The 20,455-nt window shown below is 26.6% G+C and overlaps 1 protein-coding gene across 4 annotated transcripts in view; it reads left to right on the forward strand.

Moving 5' to 3' along the window:
* LOC135931495 (uncharacterized) overlaps positions 1–20,455 on the forward strand; it is a 142,650-nt gene that overhangs the window by 92,713 nt on the left and 29,482 nt on the right. For 3 of the 4 annotated variants that reach the window (XM_065468648.1, XM_065468649.1, XM_065468651.1), the window contains 5 exons: positions 1,570–1,689; positions 1,765–1,807; positions 2,445–2,512; positions 17,496–17,575; positions 18,527–18,564. In XM_065468648.1, the coding sequence (XP_065324720.1) occupies positions 1,570–1,689; positions 1,765–1,807; positions 2,445–2,512; positions 17,496–17,575; positions 18,527–18,564 (349 nt within the window). The remainder of the gene's footprint in view (positions 1–1,569; positions 1,690–1,764; positions 1,808–2,444; positions 2,513–17,495; positions 17,576–18,526; positions 18,565–20,455) is intronic. The other variant, XM_065468650.1, reaches the window with a different exon arrangement.

The raw sequence follows: 20,455 nt of genomic DNA on the forward strand, positions 1-20,455 counted from the left end.
TTTTCAAAAAAACGAACATCATTTTGTAACATGCTTGACATTCAGCAGTATTTTGTCTTTTTTGATTTGAATTATTTTAAAACTTTCCGTCTAAAATTTTAAAATTGAGATTTAAATCAGGGGAACTTATTTTATTATATTTTACTTTCACTACCTTCTTCTTCACTACCATGAGTGCAAATCATCTTACAAATTAAAAAATATTACATAAAATTGATATTGAGTCATTTATATATAAAATATTTTAATTTAGTATTTTTATTTATCTTCATAATGCGAAATGTCAATTTTCAAGTTTTAGTTGCCAATATTAAGGCGGGCAAAAATAAAGAGTGATTTGTAAATTTTTTTAAACAAAAATATAAAAACACTCTGTAACATTTGTCAAGAAAATGAAAAAGATACAAGATTCTTTTCAGATTTAAGGATTTAAATACAGATACTAGTATCTTATTAAACATGTCAAAAAGATATTAAGTAAAGATATAAGTTGTATCTTAGATACAAGTATTCTCGATATCGTCCAACTCTGTACCGCTATTTAAAAAAAACCCAATACTTTTGAAAAAAGGAACCGAGTTACTGGATAAAGGAATGCGTTACTTGTTATTCATAAAAAGTAACGCATTATTTTAAAATACTAAATATTATATATATAATTTTTTATTTATTTGATAATAAAAATGAAATTATTTAAAATTAATATATTATAAGATAAGTTCTTTTGTAATAATTTTTTATTTATTTTTAGCAAGATTTTAAAAATTTTGATCGTATAAACAAGAGCGCTTAGAGCTCAACACAACTTTCGCTGAGGATAGGAGTGTTGTATTATATTTAATAAATAATAATTTTAATTGAAGGAATTTATAAATATTAAAGAATGATCTTATTTTACTTAAAGAAAAAAGAAAGAACAAGAATCTTCATTAAGATCCTTAATATTTGAATTTACACACAATCTACTCTCACAAAGTGTAAACTTTAATTTTATTTATTGGTATAAATAATGTTTCATGCTGGGGCCAGGGCAGAGTTAAATCATTTCCATCTGAAGAAACAAGATAATTATAATATTAAAGAATATAAATTAACATACCTTGATTGATTAAATAATAATTAGATTAACAATTTTTACTGTATATAATTCAACAGCAAAAATATAATAAAATTAAAATGAAGAATTTTGTGGTTGATCTGAATTTTACTTAAATTATTTATAAAATTTAAAAAAAATATAATAAAATAATACTTTTCTCCCATTTTTAAAAATAACTTGCATTTATCGTTGGCTTGAGAAAAGAAACACCGTTACTAGTTAACTTTAGAAACAAGTAACGAATGACATTCCTTTTCCTCAAAAAAGGAACACCGTAGGTAACGACGTTACCTTCATTAATGTTACTTTACAGTACTAATTAGATTTTTATTGTGTCGCTAGCTAACTTTTATATGATTTATCTTTATATAATGGCAATTAAAAATTAGAGTGTTTAACACATTCAATTTGGGTTTAAGCAATCAATTTTTAAATATTAATTTATGATATCTAAATTATAAAATGTTTAGGCCAAGGAAGAAACCGATAAATTGAGAGCTATTGTTTTGCCACTGGAAAATGAAATCGCATGGTTAAAATGTAGGCTTAAAGACAGTCAAATTAGGGTTAAAAACTATCTATTCAAACAAGTTTTAAATAGTAGATAAAGAATAAATTATTTTCTTGGCTTTTTTAAATATTTCTAATATAAATAATGAATTTAGAATAGTTCTTCTACCGATGAACAAATATTCCAATCTTTCAAAGGTATAATTTAATGTTTTGTTTCTCATTCCCCCAATATTTTAAGGTAATAAAATATTTTATCTGTTCAAAATAATAAAAATCAGAGACCTGGAGATACCATTTTCACGGCCCGGCCCGGTGATTTGTTATTTAAAAAAAAATTTTCAGGCCCGGCACGGTTTTAAAAAAAAATATATTAAATTTATTTTTAATTTTCATAGCTAATAATGGCGAGTTAAAATATTTGGTTTTAAAATACATGACCAGGTCCGGGTGTTTTTTAAAAAAAATTTCAGGCTCGGTCCGGGTATAATTAAAATACGACCCGGGCTTTGGGCCGGGCCTGCAGGTCTCTGATAAAAATATAACATGAAGTTGTTTTTAAAGAATAGGCTAATTTATATATAAAAAACTGGCATGCCAAATTATTAGAAAATTTTAATTTTTACACACATGCTGGAAAATTATTTAGAAATAATTTTTTATTCGGGTCTCATTAATCATTAAAAGATTTAACCTTCTTAAACTTACTCCCCCCCCCCCCCCCTTCCCCTCCTTACTCCTACAGAATGATAATGAAAAATATAACAATAATTAGATCGATGAATATGCCTTAAACATTTAAATTAAACAATTTAATTATTAATATTATATAAAGTATCACCAATTGCCCAGAAACATATGAGGCGCACGAGTTCTTTACCACTACAACTTAATTCATACAATGTAATAATTGAATTACATAAATGTCAATTTTTATTTTAGTAAATTTTTTTATATTTTACATTATAAAAGCCCATTCCTAAGCCTAAATATTAAAATTTTTATTTTGAGAGGGTCCACTGGTTAAGTGAGTTAACTTTATGATGAAATAGTAAATTTACATTATATATAATTTTATAGTCTTGATTATTTTATACCAATATAATTCGAGGAAATGTCTATATAATAAAATCATGTAAAACCTTCACGTTTAACTCAAAAACGATATTAATTGCTTAAAATATTACTAAATATGAATTATGTTAAAATCTGCGTGTATTTTAAATCGTTGACTTCAAAAAAAAATCAGAAAATAGATATTTATTTTTACTTATTATAAAGGGTAAATTTTATATGACTAAACATTATGATATTAATTATCTTATAATCAGTATATGACTAAAAGTTATATTCCACCTGATAATAAATTTATGCAATAATATAATAAATAAATTGAGAATATTTGATTCCAATATAATCTATATTATATAATAAGCATATTATATTTTACACATTTTTTATTTTATATTATCTAACGAAATATAAATAAAAAAATGTTAATGTTAATGGTAATCAAAAAAAAATCAATTTTCAAAAAAGGTTCTTCAAAGTATTTTTATTTAAATACTTAAATTACTTTTTTCGGAAATTTTTCTGGCATTTATATTTAAAATACATTTTTTAAAATCATGTTTGTATTTGTTATAAACTTCAATTAAAAATAGTTTTCTTTTTTACCCTTCTTTTGTTTTGTCTTCAAATACATAAAAATTAAATAAAGTTCTTCTTTTGTTTTGAGTTAAGTACATTATAAGTAAAACATATGGTTTTTGTGTTTTCTTTTACTTAGGGGTTTTTCTTACTTTCGGAGTCCTTAGAGTTCCGGAAAGTAAAGGGGGTAGGTTTTATCCCTAATTATGTAAGATAAAACTAACACAACTCCTTTTTGCAAAACGTTCTTTTTTTCACTTTGCGCCAATTTTATTATAATTTATAGTTGCGCGTTTTATTTTCACTATAAAAGGACAAATTTTTATACTTAAATATATACTTTGTTTTTTGTTTACCCCCTTCAATATACCGGTGGTCCCCAGGCTTGCTAGAATTGATATTACATAAAAACGGTTTATTATGATCTGGAATCTTCAGTAGCTTCATCAAATATATCTCAGAATCTATATACCTAATTTCATATATTTTGGCTGAATAATTTTTAAAATATAAACATTTTGTGATTGATTGGGGTTTGTGAGACCCCACCAGAGTATTATGTAATTTTTTTGAAAATTTTTATAATTATCTCATTTTGCAAATTATTTTTATCATTTACTATGATTTTCACATATTCTGAAAGTAAATATAATAAAATTTATTTAAAATGTTATATTTCTTAGCTCTGTTGTACCCACAACCAGAGGGCGAAAAAACGCTTTTATCACGTAAAATGTAATATCATTTTTCATATATTTGAATTGGATTGGAAAAAATAACATTATTATCATATCCAAAGAAAAAAAGGATGTCATAATGCTATCAACTTTCCACCATAATAAAAATGTTATTACAAATGATACAAGAAATTCTGAAATTATAATATTTTATAATATGACTAAAGGTAGGTTAGATATGGTGTACTGAATGACAAAAAATTATACAATTTTAAGCAGGACTTACACACTTCTAAACATAATATCAATTAATTCACATAAGATAGCAAACACAAAAATATTTACTTACAAGAAATTTCATATATAAAATATCAATGGAACTTATTAAGCCATATTGAAAAGTACACCAAAAATTATCAGATTGTCCTGACTTTTGAAGGAATCTATATGCAATATATTAGGCAAAGTTCATAATATAAATCGAGGAAGGTGCAGTATGTGTCCTAGCAGCAAAGATGCGAAAACTAATTTTTTTTTATCATATATGGGGAAAAAATTATGTTTAGAGCTTATTAATGCTTTATGTGATAAGTCAAAATTAACATATTTCAATGTCCTATATTTTTTTTATTTTTCCATGTATTAGTGTAAATCTTGTTTTATATTGAAGAATAAATAAAAATTATCAATTATAATGATAATGTGATAGATAAATTATTTTTTATATTTAAAATTTAATAAAAGTAAGACTTTTTTTAGAAAATTTTGGCACAAATTATAATTATCCTCATTATTTTTAATCTAAGCATAATAAATTAAAATAAATATTTTATCAAGTTTGAGGTTTATTCTATCTTTTATCCAAATATTAAACCAAAATATTAAATACACTAGGAGATATATACATTTGAAATTGGGGTCTATTAAACCCCACCAGTGTACTAACGTCATTTTTTTCACCGGAGTATTGAGAGGTTAAAATAATTATTTTCAACATTAAATTGTAATTTGTAATTTTAATAGATTTTTTTTTTGATACATAAAATTTTGTATGTTTAATAAATTCTTTTTAATAAAATTTGAATTAGTTTTTACGAGTACATTATTTATTATAACTTAAAATGACACTTACTAGATCTCAGCAAGTCGAACCCCCTACCAGTCTAACCTTAACTGAAGCCCCGTCTCTTCAGTATTTATAATCAAATATTTTTTTATTAAACTTCTTTTAGTATTTATAAACATTTGAGATATATGCCATTTATAATTTACCACCATTTTTGGTTTATTGCCATTTGTGATTCGCCGCCATTGATTATTTATTACTATTTAGGATTCAGCTCTATTTATGATTCTCCGCTATTTTTGATTCCCGTCATTTGTGACGGGTTAGCCAGCTAGTATGATATAATTGTTCAAGGAAGATAAATTAATTTGTTTGTTAATGTTATTTTAGGTTATAACCAGTGATTTATGAATAAACTATATCATTTAAGAATAAATTTATAATGATAAAGAAGGAGAATAAATTGTTAAATATTCATTTTATATAAATTATAAATACACGAAAATAATAAAAACCCTTCTCTTTGTTAAATTAGCACGAATATTTAAAAGGTGGCTTGGGCACTCTATTATTCTAAAAAATGTAGGTAGTAGGGTATAAAAAATTTGCGAGAATTTAAGGCGAAATTTTTTATATTTTTTAATAGCTTATATATAGAGGCATTTCATATAAAATATACATTATATTATATAAAATCAGTATTATGATCGATCAAATTCAATTTACCGATATAATGACAATATTACCCTTTTTTGTATATAATAGTAAAATGAATCTATAATATTAATTTTATAATATTTTTTAAATTCATTATCATTTAATAACTAATGTTTCGCTTTCCATGGCAGAGTCTTGTTCCTGATTCATATTATCATTTTCAATATTTTTTAATCAATTTTCCTGTAGTAGAGATCTTCAATTGAATTCTGTTTTAGTAAGAATAAATCGATCAATTTCTTTATGAAGAAGTAGGAATAAGAATTACTAGTAAAATGTTACTTCTATTAAGAGCATGGTGAGCAAAGCCCATTCAACTAACTTGAGACCGGAATCTGATTGTGTCTGATACTGCTTTCCACATAATTTGCTATTAACCTTTTACTTTTGAAATTTATGATATAACTTGAAATATTTTGATAATTAACATTTTGTAAAAAGACAAATTTTTGTATTATATCACATATTTCATTGAATTCTACTAGTAAGATGATCCCTTTACCTTGATATTGGGGACCCAATAAATAAGCAGCATTGTGATCACATGTATCGTTTATTTTCTTTTTTAAACTTATTTTTTTCAGATTTTTTTAGAGTATCTCAGGCAGTGGCGTAGCCAGGATTGATCCATGGGGAAGAGTTTTAAAATTTTTTTTGGGGGCTTTGCCCCCAAACCGCATTTTAAAAATTTGCCAATTTTGTGCTTTATTGGTGTCTAACCATTATAGTAGCCAGCATAAATGAAAAATATATTAGTAACAAAATTTTGGCCAAATTTATGATTATTACGCGACTGGAAGCATTATTCTGAAAATTTTATCAATGTTTAGTCAATTGTAAGTTGATTCAATCCATTCGGTGTAGAAAGAAGAATAAAATCGCCCCCAAACCTCCTGTTTTTTTTATGATCACTCAATATATTTGATTCTATGTTAAAATAATGATTTTAATTAAATTTTTGCATATAACAAAATTTTGCAGAGAATTTCATTATAGATTTTATTTATTATTTATCAATAAAATAAGTTTCAAAATGTATAAATTTTATGTAGATTATATTAAAAATTTATTCTAAATAACTATATTTAAAAAAAATAGAATTACAATAAAATATGAGTAATTCTTGTGCGGTATTTAAAAAAATCTAATTTAACAATTATAATATAATTAATACAAATGAGTATATTAATAAAACATAAATAATTCTTATTAGAGATCCGCAAAAGTAGGAAAATCGTTGGGCTGGGTCGGGCCTAATATTTTTTAAAAAAATTGGGGCCGGGTTGGGTCGGGCCTTGGAAATTTTTAAAATATATCTAAATATAACAATTTTAGGTTAAATTTTTTATGTAAAATAAAAATATTTGATTTTATTTATAAAAACTAGACGCCATATAACATATATATTTTATTGTGAGTAATTATTAAAAAATATTTATATTTAAATAAATTCGGGCCAGGCCGACAAAACTTTTAAAAAAAAATTTGGGGTTTGGGCCGGCAAATTTTTTTAAAATAATTTCGGGCAGGGCCGGGCTTGAAAAATTAGGCCCGATGCAGATCACGAATTCTTAGTGCAAATGCAATATTTTTATTAAAAATAGTATAATATATAAATATTTTATGACTAAGAATTCATTATTATTACGTTTTGAATATAAAAAATTTATGATTAAGATCATAATATAATAATATAGCAATTTTATAATTTGAATTAATAAAAAGAGGTCTACTTTTCTCTGAGATTTGACTAATTCATCTAGAATCAAATTTTTATCTAGAATCTCCTTATAAATATTAAATATTGCGAATCCATTTAAACGGCTTTCGCCAGTGCTATTTCTTAAATAGGTTTTTAACCTTCAAAGTTGAAAAAGACCTTTCATTAGTGCAGGTGCTAATCGGTAAGGTAGCTAAGATAAAAAGTAATGTTTTGATATTAGGCAGGGAATCTAAAGTGCAATTATACATGGAAAGGGGCTGCAAAGCACATTTTGGTCTCAAAGAGTACTCTATTCTGTCATAATTTTTATACCAAAATTCGACATCACTAAGTAATTTATCATACAATCCTGATAATTCATCAGAATAAAACTGAGATTTTCTTAATATCCTCTCACCTTTCAAGTGTATTTAGACTCAACCGGCAAAAGAAAATAAAAGCTGTTTAAAATAAAATTGTGACTAATAAATCTTTCCTTTAATTGAAATAAAAATGTAGCAATAAGGGAAGTAAAAATATTTATTTTATAAAAATCCTCAATCGTAGATGCATCAATATTTGAGCGATTGGACTATCTAGAAACTACTCTAGGTTTAAAATTTTTAATCCCAAACATATTAGCGATCACCTACTAAATTGAATGATTTTTCTTTTATTTAAAAATTATAAAAAAATTTTAAAACTATCTAATTAGTTTAACAATATAAATTTTATTATTAAATTTATAAATATCTAGACCTGTGTGCCGACGAAATATCGGCGACCGGCGCAATTTTTAAAAAATCTAATCGTCGGCCTGCGGTGCGTCGATTTTTAGCCGCCGTCAACAAAATCAGCGTAAATCGGCGCAGTTATAAATTTTTATAACATAATTTTTTTAATTGCTTATTAATTTTTTTAAAAAAAGAAATAAATATACACCATTCTTCAGATATCTCGGCATATTTTTTAATATTCATTTAATAGAAAACTTATATCCAAAATCGATTTCGTAATTTTATAATTATCATGTATAAAAATTATTTTATTAAAATTTTTGGGACATAATGATGATCTCTTTGAATTTAACGTCAATCCAGCGGTAGAGAAAACTCTTTCACTAGGTGTGCTAGTCGCCGGAATGCAAAGAATTTTTTTGGTGAGCCTGTAAAGATTGGGAAGTTCACTCTCCTTTTATCTCCAAAAATTTAGAACGTCTATATCTTGTGAATGTCGTTTTTCAAGAAAACTGTGGCATTCTTGTTCTAAGTCACCTAACTTGTAATCATAATTTATATTTGTTGAATGTTTATTTGCCAATTTTTTCAAATAACTTGAATTTAATAATTCATCCTCATTAGCTACATTTACTACCTGATTATCATCATTATCTATAAGTTTAAAATGTTTTATTATAAATTCTGAAGCTGAGCAATTTTGCTCTATTAAATACTTTGACACAATTGTCAATTTTTAAAATCTTGGATCTAAAAGAGAAACCAATACCTAGATAATTTTAAATAAAAAATAAAAGTATACTTATATAATATTACTTGCAGATTACAAACCGGAAATCGTAACGCAAGTTTTTTTAGCATATTTTCCTTAAGTGAAATAATTTCAGAACTATCACTATCATTTACTATTAAATGTGTTTCAATTTCATTTCTAAAAAGTAACGCCAAGTTTAAAGTAGGCCCTTTTTGTACTGAAAGAAATTCAACAGTTTAAATTTTAAAAGAAATGCTAATAGTTCTACTACCAGATCAGATTCATAATTTGAGAAGGTGCTTCCTAATTCTTTTCAAAACATTAATTAAATTCTTATTTAATCCAGATATGCTTTCTAGCATAATTAATATACTATGCCAACGTGTTGGGACATTTAATTTTAAGGTTTTCATATGCGTGGAATTATTGTTATTATTATCATTGGAATTGCCAAAATGCTGTCAAGATCTAACATGTCTGATGTTAAATCTATTGTACTTAGGCATTTTCTTTGATATTCCTTGAATTCAAATTCAACCTCTGCAGTTTTATATCTGAGAGCAGTAATAATTTCTCTAATTCTTTTGCAACGTATTTTTAATTTTTGAAAGGGAATTAAATATTATTCTATCTGCTGAATTTTACCAGCAATATAAGATTTGCAGTTAAACTTTTTAAAAGGGGGGTATATCATTAAATTATTTTTCTTACATCCCCTTCCTTTAGGGCCTGGCATAATTGCCTTTCAAAAATTAAAAATACGTATTTTTAATTTTTGAAAGGGAATTAAAGATTATTCTATATGCTGAATATTATCAGCAATATAAGATTTGCAATCTAATTTTTAAATAAACTTTTTAAAAGGGAGTATATCATTAAATTATTTTTCTGGCATCCCCTCCCTTTAGGGCCTGGCATAATTCCCTTTCACATTATAGCAGAACTGGTACTAGTTACTCAGCAACTAAAGTTTTCTATCAAAAAACTTACTATAGTACCTTAAATTTATCAAACCATTAAGATTCATAATCTTATAATTATGATATAAGGCAATAACTCCCCTCACGAAAACTTAATTAACTTATCTTATCAAACTCGAGGATATGAAGCCCGAATTAACAAAAATATTAGTGAAAATAATCTAGAAAAACTAATAATTACTATAAATCTTATTACAGCTGTTATTTTCACTACTTGTGAGAGTCACATCCAGAGTTAGGATACTAAAATTATTTATAGAATTATTAAAGTGGATGCATCCATTTTAAAAATATGTAAAATTATGGTAACTTTTGGAATTTTAGATTTTTGATTGATTGAATTCTATAATGACGTCAATATAATTATGATTTTAAAATAGTAGAAAATAAAAATTCATCAAAATCCTGATTGACATTAAAAAATTGCAAGAGTGTGTTGACCAATTATTAGAATAAAAAGATAGAAAGAAATTTCTGCGCCGGCTTGATTTTCTTAAACGGCGGCCTTTTCGGCGGAATATCTAATTTAACTATGCGAGAAAAAATTTACAATATATTTTTATTGTTATTTAATATTTTAAATATAATTTTTAATATATATTTTTAAACCATGTTATCATTTAAAATTAAAAATTCATATTAGTTTTTTAAAATATATTTCATTTTTATAATTATAAACCATTTTTTAAATAAAATTATTTGCAATAAGAAAAATTTTTTTATGGGGGGGAGGGGGGTTTCAACCCCAAACCCCCCTCCCCCTTTTCTACGCCACTGATCTCAGGTCAAATATTCTTCCAGTCAATTGATTGAATTTGACTTGTCAATTGATTGAATTTGACTTGTCAATTGATTGAATTTGACCTGTCAATTGACAGATTGCCAACCTTATATAAAATAGCTATTTAAAAAGTTATATAAAGATTGAAATATATTGAAAATAATATATATTACATAAAAAATTACATAATTTTTTAAAATGTATTTCATAGTTATAAATATCAGAGACCTGCAGAGGCATCATTTGCACGGCCCGGCCCGGTTTTAAATTTTTCAGGCCCGGCCCGGCTCGGATATTTTTAAAAAAATTTTTTATGGCCCGGCCCGGATTTAAAAATTTAAGGCCCGGCCCGAATATTTTTTTAAAAAAAATTTTTACGGCCCGGCCCGGATATTTTTTAAAATTATATTCGACCTGGTATATACAAAATTTCACCTATGAGGTATTTTACCATATTTTTCAGCTAGTATTGTCGCTTATTATTTAAAAAATACATATAAAAAGCTAATATTTTGAGAATATTATATTGAATTTATAAATTATAAAAATGGATATTTTGAGCATATACTATATTTTATATTGCATTTATAAAAATAAAACTAATATTCATAAAAATGGTAATAATATTTTGAGCATATACTATATTTTATACTGCATTTAAAAAAAATATAACTAATATTTAATTTATAAAAATGGAAAATATTTTGAGAATATAATATATTGTATTTAATTTACTATTTAATTTATAAAATAAAAATAAATCGCTATTTAAAAAAATGCATGTATAATAAATAGTATTTTGAAAATATAATCTAATTGCACAATATTAATTTAATTTATTTTATAATATAAATTTTTAACAAAAGAATATAATTGTATTATATAATATTGTAAAAAAAAATAATGAAAAATGTTGGATTAAAAACTTTCATGACTCAAGGTAAATATAATAAATGCAATAAATATTTGACAGTTTGCAAAGTAAAAAACCAGCATGATTGACGAAACTCTATACTCAAGAAAGATATTAAAAATTCACAAATTATCATGAAGAAAGAGAAGCATATCTACCTTTTCAGGTTGTACTTCTTCTTTCTTCAAGAATTCTCCCAGTAGTGGAAAAATTCGTCTCACAGCTTGCACATGAAGCAGGAATAGCCAATACCCGTTTTGCCAATTTTGCTAAAAAATTCGCTTTGATGAGCCGCCCACCACTCTAACAAATTATCCACCTTAAATGTTTCATCTATTTTTTTATTTATGTAATTATAATATTCATCATCGGGTATTGACATATTACCAGAATTACCGCCCCATTTGTCATAAAACGATTCAGTTTGTTTAACAATAGTCGTAATTTGACTGGTCGATGGTGTTTCATTTACTTCCTGAGCCTCTTGTAATGTTATATTATCTTTTATATAGTTTTTCGTCATCTTGCGATCTGTCCCTGACAACATACGTAATTGCTTGAATTTGGGACAGAGAAAAAGAGAAATAAAATGATACTTGTATAAAACAAATTTTTCAATTAAAAAATGCTTATTAAGTAAAATCAATTTTATTTATCCTTTTTCGCTTTGAAACATATTACAAACTTCAAGAAGTGATATTCCTTTATTTGATTGTTTTGGTAAAATATATTCTAAAAATTTAGATATGAATTATAAAAAAATATATTATTAATACTTGAATATTGGGGCTTATTTAAGATATTCCTTTATTTGATTGTTTTGGTAAAATATGTTGTAAAAATTTAGATATGAATTATAAAAAAATATATTAATACCTTGAATAAATTTGCAGGAAATTAATAATTAGATCGATCTGTGGGTGTTAGGTAGTGTTAACCATCACCCAATATTATATCATAACTATAATATAATATAATCTTATAACCATTAACTCATAATGTAAAATTTTTTATAAAATAAGGCCCGGCCCGGATACATAAAAAAAATTTTTTTTAGGTCCGACCCTGCCCGGATATGTTTAAAAAAAATTTTTTTAGGCCCGGCCCGGCCCGGGTATATTTAAAAAATTTAAGGCCGGGCCGGGTTTAGGGCCGGGCCTGCAGGTCTCTGATAAATATAATTATAAATATATTACACAAATTGGAATAGGCCAAAAATAGTGGTGAAACTTTGTTTGATTTTGTTCCATATTATTGAATTAATGATTACCGCTGGCTGAAGCTGTATCATATTCAATTTTGATTTCCAGGTTGTTTATTATACCAGAAAATATTTCTCCGAAATTTACTCCCATGAAAAAATCTCCAGGGGAAAAAAATACTCCGGAAAGAAATTTCCAAGAAAATAATTTCCCGGGAAAAAAATTCCAGGAAAATCCAGATGTAAAACTCACCGGGAAAATAATTCTCCGGACCCCATAAAAAAAATTCCCCTATAAATTCCATATTTTGGATTCTATAAAAAATTTCTTTTTTAGAAATTAATAAATTAGGAAAAAATAGTTATCATAAATATATCTTCGAAAAAAAAATTCCCCAATTAATATATTCACATATAAAATTGTTAACCAAAATTACAAACAATAAAAGGTAATTAATGTTAAACTTAACTTAAGATTTAGAATATTATCTCCCTTCATATCATTTTTTTTTCTTTTAAAAAATTTATTTTTAGAATTTTACAAATTTTTTTAACCTTGTTTTTTAAAATTTTCAATAATTTCATAGATCTACCGGCCATAAATGACTGCTCACCCTGCATTTTTACATAAAAAAATTAAAAACTTAAACTTTTTAACTTATTTGGGTAAAAGCGAATTGATTAATTAATTTAAGATGTCTAGATGTTTAGAAATAAAAAACTCAGTATTTCTATAAATCTTTCTGTGAAATTTTAGCCCTTGAAAATAATATATCAAAAATGACCAATTTGGTAAAATAAGGTTCTTTAGTTTTTTTAAGCAACAATTTTAAGTTGCCCATTGTTTTTTGGAAGAAAGTCATTAATCACATTCTAATCTGCTTATTAATACCTATTTTTAAATTCCTAGTTTTTTTTTGTTTTAAATCATTGTTTAAAGAAACTTTCAGTCTTTTTAAATATTTTAACGAACATTCGACAAAAATGATTAAAAGAAAAGAAAAGAAATTTCTATTCCAACTAAATGCAAAATAATTAATTTACACATAAATGGTAAAAGTAATCGCCGAATTGCCAGAAATTAACCCTAGTTCGTGTATACTTAAAAGATTACGCAACAATAATACAATATCGAATCCAAAGAGGCCTGGAAGACCCCGCAAAACGACTTTAAGCGATGATAGGTATATAGCAAAGATCAGTAAACGCAATCGACGCATTGTCGCCTCAGGGATAGCTCAGGTGATAAATCTGACTCGGGAAAATCCGATAAGTGTCACAACTGTGAAAAGGCGCCTTAGGAGCTGAACTTTATGGTAGGGTAGCGGTCAAAAGGCCACTCTTGAGCAAAAAAAATAAACTCAAGCGATTAGACTGGGCACGAAAACATCAATTTTGGACATCTGCCAACTGGTACCACGTCTTATGGAGTGATGAGTCAAAATTCGAAACCTTCGGTTCTAAAAGAAGGCAATATATCCTCCGCTCAGCTAGAGAGCGAATGAGCTATCACTGCATAATTCCTACAGTCAAATTCGGGGGAGGGCCTGTTATGGTGTGGGGGTGCTTTGGTGCCAGGGCAACCGCCGACATTGTCAAAATTAAAGGAATCCTTAACAAAGGGGATACCGGCAAATCCTTGAGCATGTAATTTCATCAGGAAAGTGTTTGATCGGGAATAACTTTTTATTTCAACAAGATAATGTCCCAAAACATACATCCAGGCTATGCAAAGATTATTAACAAAATCTACAACTACACGGTATAGTTGATGACTTGGCCATCCCATTCTCCCGATCTCAATCCAATCCAACTTTTATGGGATCACCTTGATCGACAAGCACGCCACTAACTTCTCATTCGCACCTTTGGGAAGTATTGCAGAGAGAATGGAACAATTTCACTTGCGAATTTTTAAATATCTCATCGAAAGATTACCAAAAATTTTTGCAGCAAATATTAAAAGGTGGTCATATTGATGAGACCAAATTTGATCTTAAATAATTGTCATGTCTTTTATTTTTTGTAAATTACGCAATATTATGTAAACTTATAAATAAATTCGATAAACCTCATATTGTGTGTTATTTGTCTTATTTTAAGAAAAATGTTAAGAAAATGCAGGGTGGGCAATTATTTATGGCCAGTAGTATTACAAAATTTAATATTAAATTGGGAGATATTAATTGAGATTTTTCACAATTGACTTCAAAAATGGTTGGACATATGAACTTTTTTTAAAATTAGCTACATAATAATTAATAAAGATTCATTTAACATTTAATTTACTCCTCATATTATCAATTTCCATTTAGAATAGTTATCTTTATCTGAGCATTGTATAAAAACTATTTGTAATCGTTTCATTTTCATCATAATCACTCTATCTTTTTTTGGTATTACATTTTTGTCAAAAATCGATTTGTACTTTTTATACTATGATAAATTATATAGGTATTAAAATTAACACTAGATTTATCAGGCCCTATATTTTAAAATTGACCTATTATATGGCACTGAAATAATACTGAATTATCAAAAAAACTGATTCTTTAAAAGATAAATCACTCAGTAGAATATATAATAAAGATATAATTTTTTCTTCGTACTATTGATTTAAATATAGTCACTATTAGCAATTATCGCTTTATTGCTTTAGCGCTTTTCCCTTTATTAACTACACGTTAATAAATCTGTTATATATGATTCAAAATAGTTTTTGCTAATTTTTTCGCGATGTGGGTTTCGCTTTCACTGTTATTATATATTTACGATGAAAGTTTCACGGTTATGTATTCGCTCTAAAGAGTTCTCGATAAGAGTTTTGCTAGAAAAATTCTCGATATGGTCCTAGTTGAATAGTATTAGCGAATGTGAATACAAATGTTTGTCTATAAAATAATTCAATAAACATACGCGATTAAAGTTTCGCGAAACTATTCTATTGGTTTTTTAAATTTAAGAATTAAATCTGAAAAAATCTTCAGAAATTTTTTGAATAATTAAAAATATTTCATCTTGAAATATATTTTATGCATAGAAATTGCAAAAGATTCATTTATATATAAATAAACTTTCTTAAAAAAATATTTCAAATTTTTAGGTTAGAAATGAGTAAGGGACGAGAGTGGGGAGAAGCAATGAGTAAGGGACGAGAGTTCGGTTATGTGGGAGTTATGGGCTAAATAGATTGAACAGTATATTGGGAAGATCTCGGTTTTCTGCGCTTTAAGTTATGTTTGGGAGTGTTTTTTAATGATGGTTAGTGCAGTTGCTACCTCTTTTGGGGGAGAGTATTCAATCGTCAGTAGCAGGTATGCAATGGGTGATTACAATCGGCTTCGTTGATGCTTATTCAGAAAAGTACTGAACCTAGAGGATTGTTGGATCACTTCCGAAGATGAAAACAGATATATTTTGGATTGGAGATGAATCGGCAATAATTACCAATAGTATAAAAATTATGAAAAGATGAGAAATGAATGGTATATTTGTGAAATGAAATAAAAGTTAAAGGAAAGTCAATATTGACGAGGATTTCGTCATTTAATTTGTTTTGGAGATGAATACGTGTAACGTTTGTGGCTCCACAACCTCTATTGAAACCAATACAAAGTTGATAGGCTGCTAAAATTGATGCAGTGGTGTCCTTAATTTTGGTAGATATAAATTTCTAAGTTGGCGAAATACGGTTCCATTTGCTATTAGTCGAATCCCCTTATTTGACTTTTCGAGTGCTATTAATTTAGCACTGAACAGAATGCTGTCAAATTTAAAAGATAAGAACTTGGCTGATTATGAAGGGAGATGTAAGATCCTAGAGGAAGATAGGACGGAGCCCATAATAGCCTTGTGAAAAGTCGTAGAAGGATAAAATACACTTACGCACTTCAGTTGGGGTGAAGTCAGAATGTGTTAGGTGGAGGAGGCGGTATGAAGTTACAAGCTCTAATTTAAGTTTCTTGTAGCTTGCTTCATTTGTTGCAAGTGAGTCATCAGGTATTACTAAGCGGAGGGTGGATTTGATATTTAAATTATATTTGTTTAAGAAATTGTCTTGGCCTTTTTTGGTTATGATAAGGGGTTGCAGTAGTTGCAAGGGCTGGTGGATGTACGGTTGCGTGTTTGATTTTTTAGGTAAGTATTTTTGAATCTCTACGTTGGGAGTTAGGAGAGTGGCAAAAAAAATGAGAAATGTTTGAGCCAATTGTCAAGAGAAAAAAGTTATTTAATAATGATTGAAGACAAGTGGAGAGGGCTTTAGCTACTTGTATCCTGGAACCTTTAAGAATTCTAATGGGAGGTTTATCGGATTTTAGAGAGGCAAAAGCTGTTAGGTTATGTAATATCAATCTTCCTTGCAACTATAATTGCGAAAATATGATTATTATTATAAATCAAACCGGAACTTTATAATGGCTTGTGAACTTGAATTCGGATTTTAAGAACAGAGATAAGATAATTGGGCCGGGGTGGTTCGAGAAAATCAGATCCGATTAAGCCTATGTTATCTAAATTTTTTCAAAATAGTGTTTAAAACCCCGAATTTGCCATTGGAAAGTAACCGAGTGTGGCATTTAGATTATATTTCCAACCTTTTTTTAGCTATTATATTTAATAGATTTAAATTGAATTAATTTTTATTTCCATACCCTTTTATTAGCTATATTATTAATATTAATTTATATGTATTTTATTTTTTATAAAGTTACGCATATTACCAACATACTTTTTACTCAACAAATGGCATTCACTTGATTCGTATTTACCAAGTGACCTAGATATCAAGTTACTTTTCTAGAAAGAATTTATATTATCAGTACATAATATTTTTAAACTATAAATCAATAACTGATTGGTCTGCTCACTGTTTTTTTAAAAATTGGGTTGTATTTATATTAATAATAAAAAATTATTTAAGATAATGTTAATATTGATGGTAATTTAAGAATTAAAACTGAATACCAAATTTGCTATATTATGTAAATTTTATTTTTTTTGTAATTTATTTTATTTCCTATATTTTCCCCTTAAATTATTATAAATCGAATCAGTTAATAACCAGGATGGCAATAATCGTAATTTTTTTTAAAAAACCTAGGTGAATAATGGTTGTCATAGAAAATTTCAATTTAAAGAAGATATAATTATTCCTGTATAAATAAGATTTTCTTCTTGGTTCATTTTAGGAATCATATGGGAACCGAAAATATAGGAAAACAAACATCAAGTTTTCTTATTTAAATGAGAATTCAAATGTCAACGATTTTTCATATATGATATTTAAAAATTATAGTTTAAATTTTCATTTTAATTCAGAATAATAAAAATTTATTTACTTGTTGTTACTATTTATTAAAATTAATTTTTATAATAATATATAATTTGCAAATAAAATAATATTTAAAAATATTTATTTGTAAAAAAAAATTTGGCTGATTTAAATCTTCTAATCATAGTTAATATTGTTGATCGGCTTATATAAATTTAATATCGGTAGAATCAGAACATATCGGTCATTTTAAACAATTTAAGATTTTTTTGAAAATAAAAATTGATCCTTGAGTTAAAACAAAAGTTGGAAAACTATATTTTTGATGTTTTTTTTACCAAAACCTATATTTTATTAATCTTTTCCTTTGGGAAAATTATTTCATTTATATTATTAAAAAAATCGTATATATTTTTAAAAAAATTGTATATATTTTTAAAAAATCGTTAATTAATAATGGCATCAAGAAATCGCATGGAAACTTCAAAAACCGCAAACTTTTTAGGTAAAAAAGAAAATTTAAATCAAATAAGTTAATTAGTGTAAAAATATTGATGATTATTTGAATATTTTTATTTTTTATATAAACTTATATAAAAATTTATCAAATAAGCAAATTATTTTGTTCCTATAAAATCGATAACTTTAATTTAATAAGAGAACCTTAAGTAAGTTATATAAGGGACAAATTTTCACCTATTGTAAGTAAATATCAAAGACTGTAGGTCGGATTTGAAAATGAAAACATTTACAAATTGGGTCGGACCAGATTTAAGAAATGCATTATTTATGTAAATTACCTAGTTGAAAAATCGTACTATGGATCATTTCAAATCTATTCTCATATTCTGGATTTCCCTTTGAAATCATTAGGAAATAAATAGAAAACAATCTAAATTTTAAAAATTCGAGCCAACCTTAAAAATAAAAAGTCTTTTAAATCTGGGCCAGGCCAATCATCATCACAGGCATCTTATAAATATTAATCTCAATTCTTTTTTTTAAATATAATAAATAGCGTACATAATACTATATTATATTTATAAATACAGGATCCTGTTTTATACCGGAACGAGTCGGATCTATTTTTTTTACCAGTATTCGATTAAGTTTGGGTCGGGATCTTACAATTTATCCGGGTCATTATATATACAATATTACTAAGGTAAGGTAGCAGTAAAATTATAGGTTAATTACACGGACGCAATAAATATATTTGATAAAACAAAGTTAAATATTAACTCAAATATCAAAATTATTTCCAACTATAAAATAACTACATAAATCTCTTTTCGCTAAATAATAACTAAAAATTTGTAAGTTTTATAAAATTATTCAAGCAAAACTAATTGACTCCTTTTTAATACAATTTTTCCTGAAGATTAGTACTAGTTTTAAATATTAAATTAACGATTTTAAATGGGCTCTTTCACAATTGCCCTATAAAATCTGCTTGGCTCTGGATCTTTTTCCACTTCATCTTACACCCTAATCATAGTTTATCTCATAAATTGATGAATGATTCCATTATATCTGGCTTCATTTAACCAATCATGCTAGATTACGCAATCAATACTTGGAAGGAGGAGTATCTAACTATTCACTACTTTTTCAAGTTATTAAGCTTAAAAACTTTTTACAACCCTGAAAACTTTCATACTGATATACTATTTATACCCCCGCCCCCTCCCCATTCGATACAACTCTTCCAGTTCGACAACAAACTAGGAGGTCAAGAATGGTTGAAGCTCTTTCCCAGTCGTAACCTTAGCTATCTCTTATCAGAAAAACAATTGAGAGTGCCATAGATTTTCGATTAGGATGTTTCATAGTTCAACCAAATAGTTTTAGAGACTACAAAACTTTCATCACCTCTAAGGGGAGTCATGGACTTGACTATTTATGCAGTTAAAGCCGACACCAAAATTATACTTCAATAAATCTAACAATAATACGGAACCTAAAAGCAACTCACATCCTAGATATTTATGAATAAATCTATTATCAGAGGATATTATTTATAATTACTTAAGAGCCAGGCAAATCTCCTATTTGGGATTTCACTTGTGCCTCCTCATTCCCATCAAACAAAAATTGAGCCCTTTACTAACTACCTAAAGTAAGGTAAAGAAAAGACTTAAATACTAACAACTATATGTTCACCCTATCGTTGTAATTATAAATGGATATTTTCCTCTATAATATATTTTTAAAACTTCTAAGAAAAAATCAGGACGTTTACAAATAAACCCAGAGAATTTATCTATCTCCATCAAAAAATGCATATAAAAATCTTAAAATATAATTATGGTCCCTAATCGGGAACCCAACTAAAAAATAATGGCCCCTGATATTTTTCCTATTTATAATTTTATTTTTATCAATTAGTATGATTA

The sequence above is a fragment of the Gordionus sp. m RMFG-2023 genome, chromosome 1 (assembly GCF_954871325.1).
Source record: "Gordionus sp. m RMFG-2023 chromosome 1, tfGorSpeb1-WG-v2, whole genome shotgun sequence".
Taxonomy (NCBI): domain Eukaryota; kingdom Metazoa; phylum Nematomorpha; class Gordioida; order Chordodea; family Parachordodidae; genus Gordionus; species Gordionus sp. m RMFG-2023.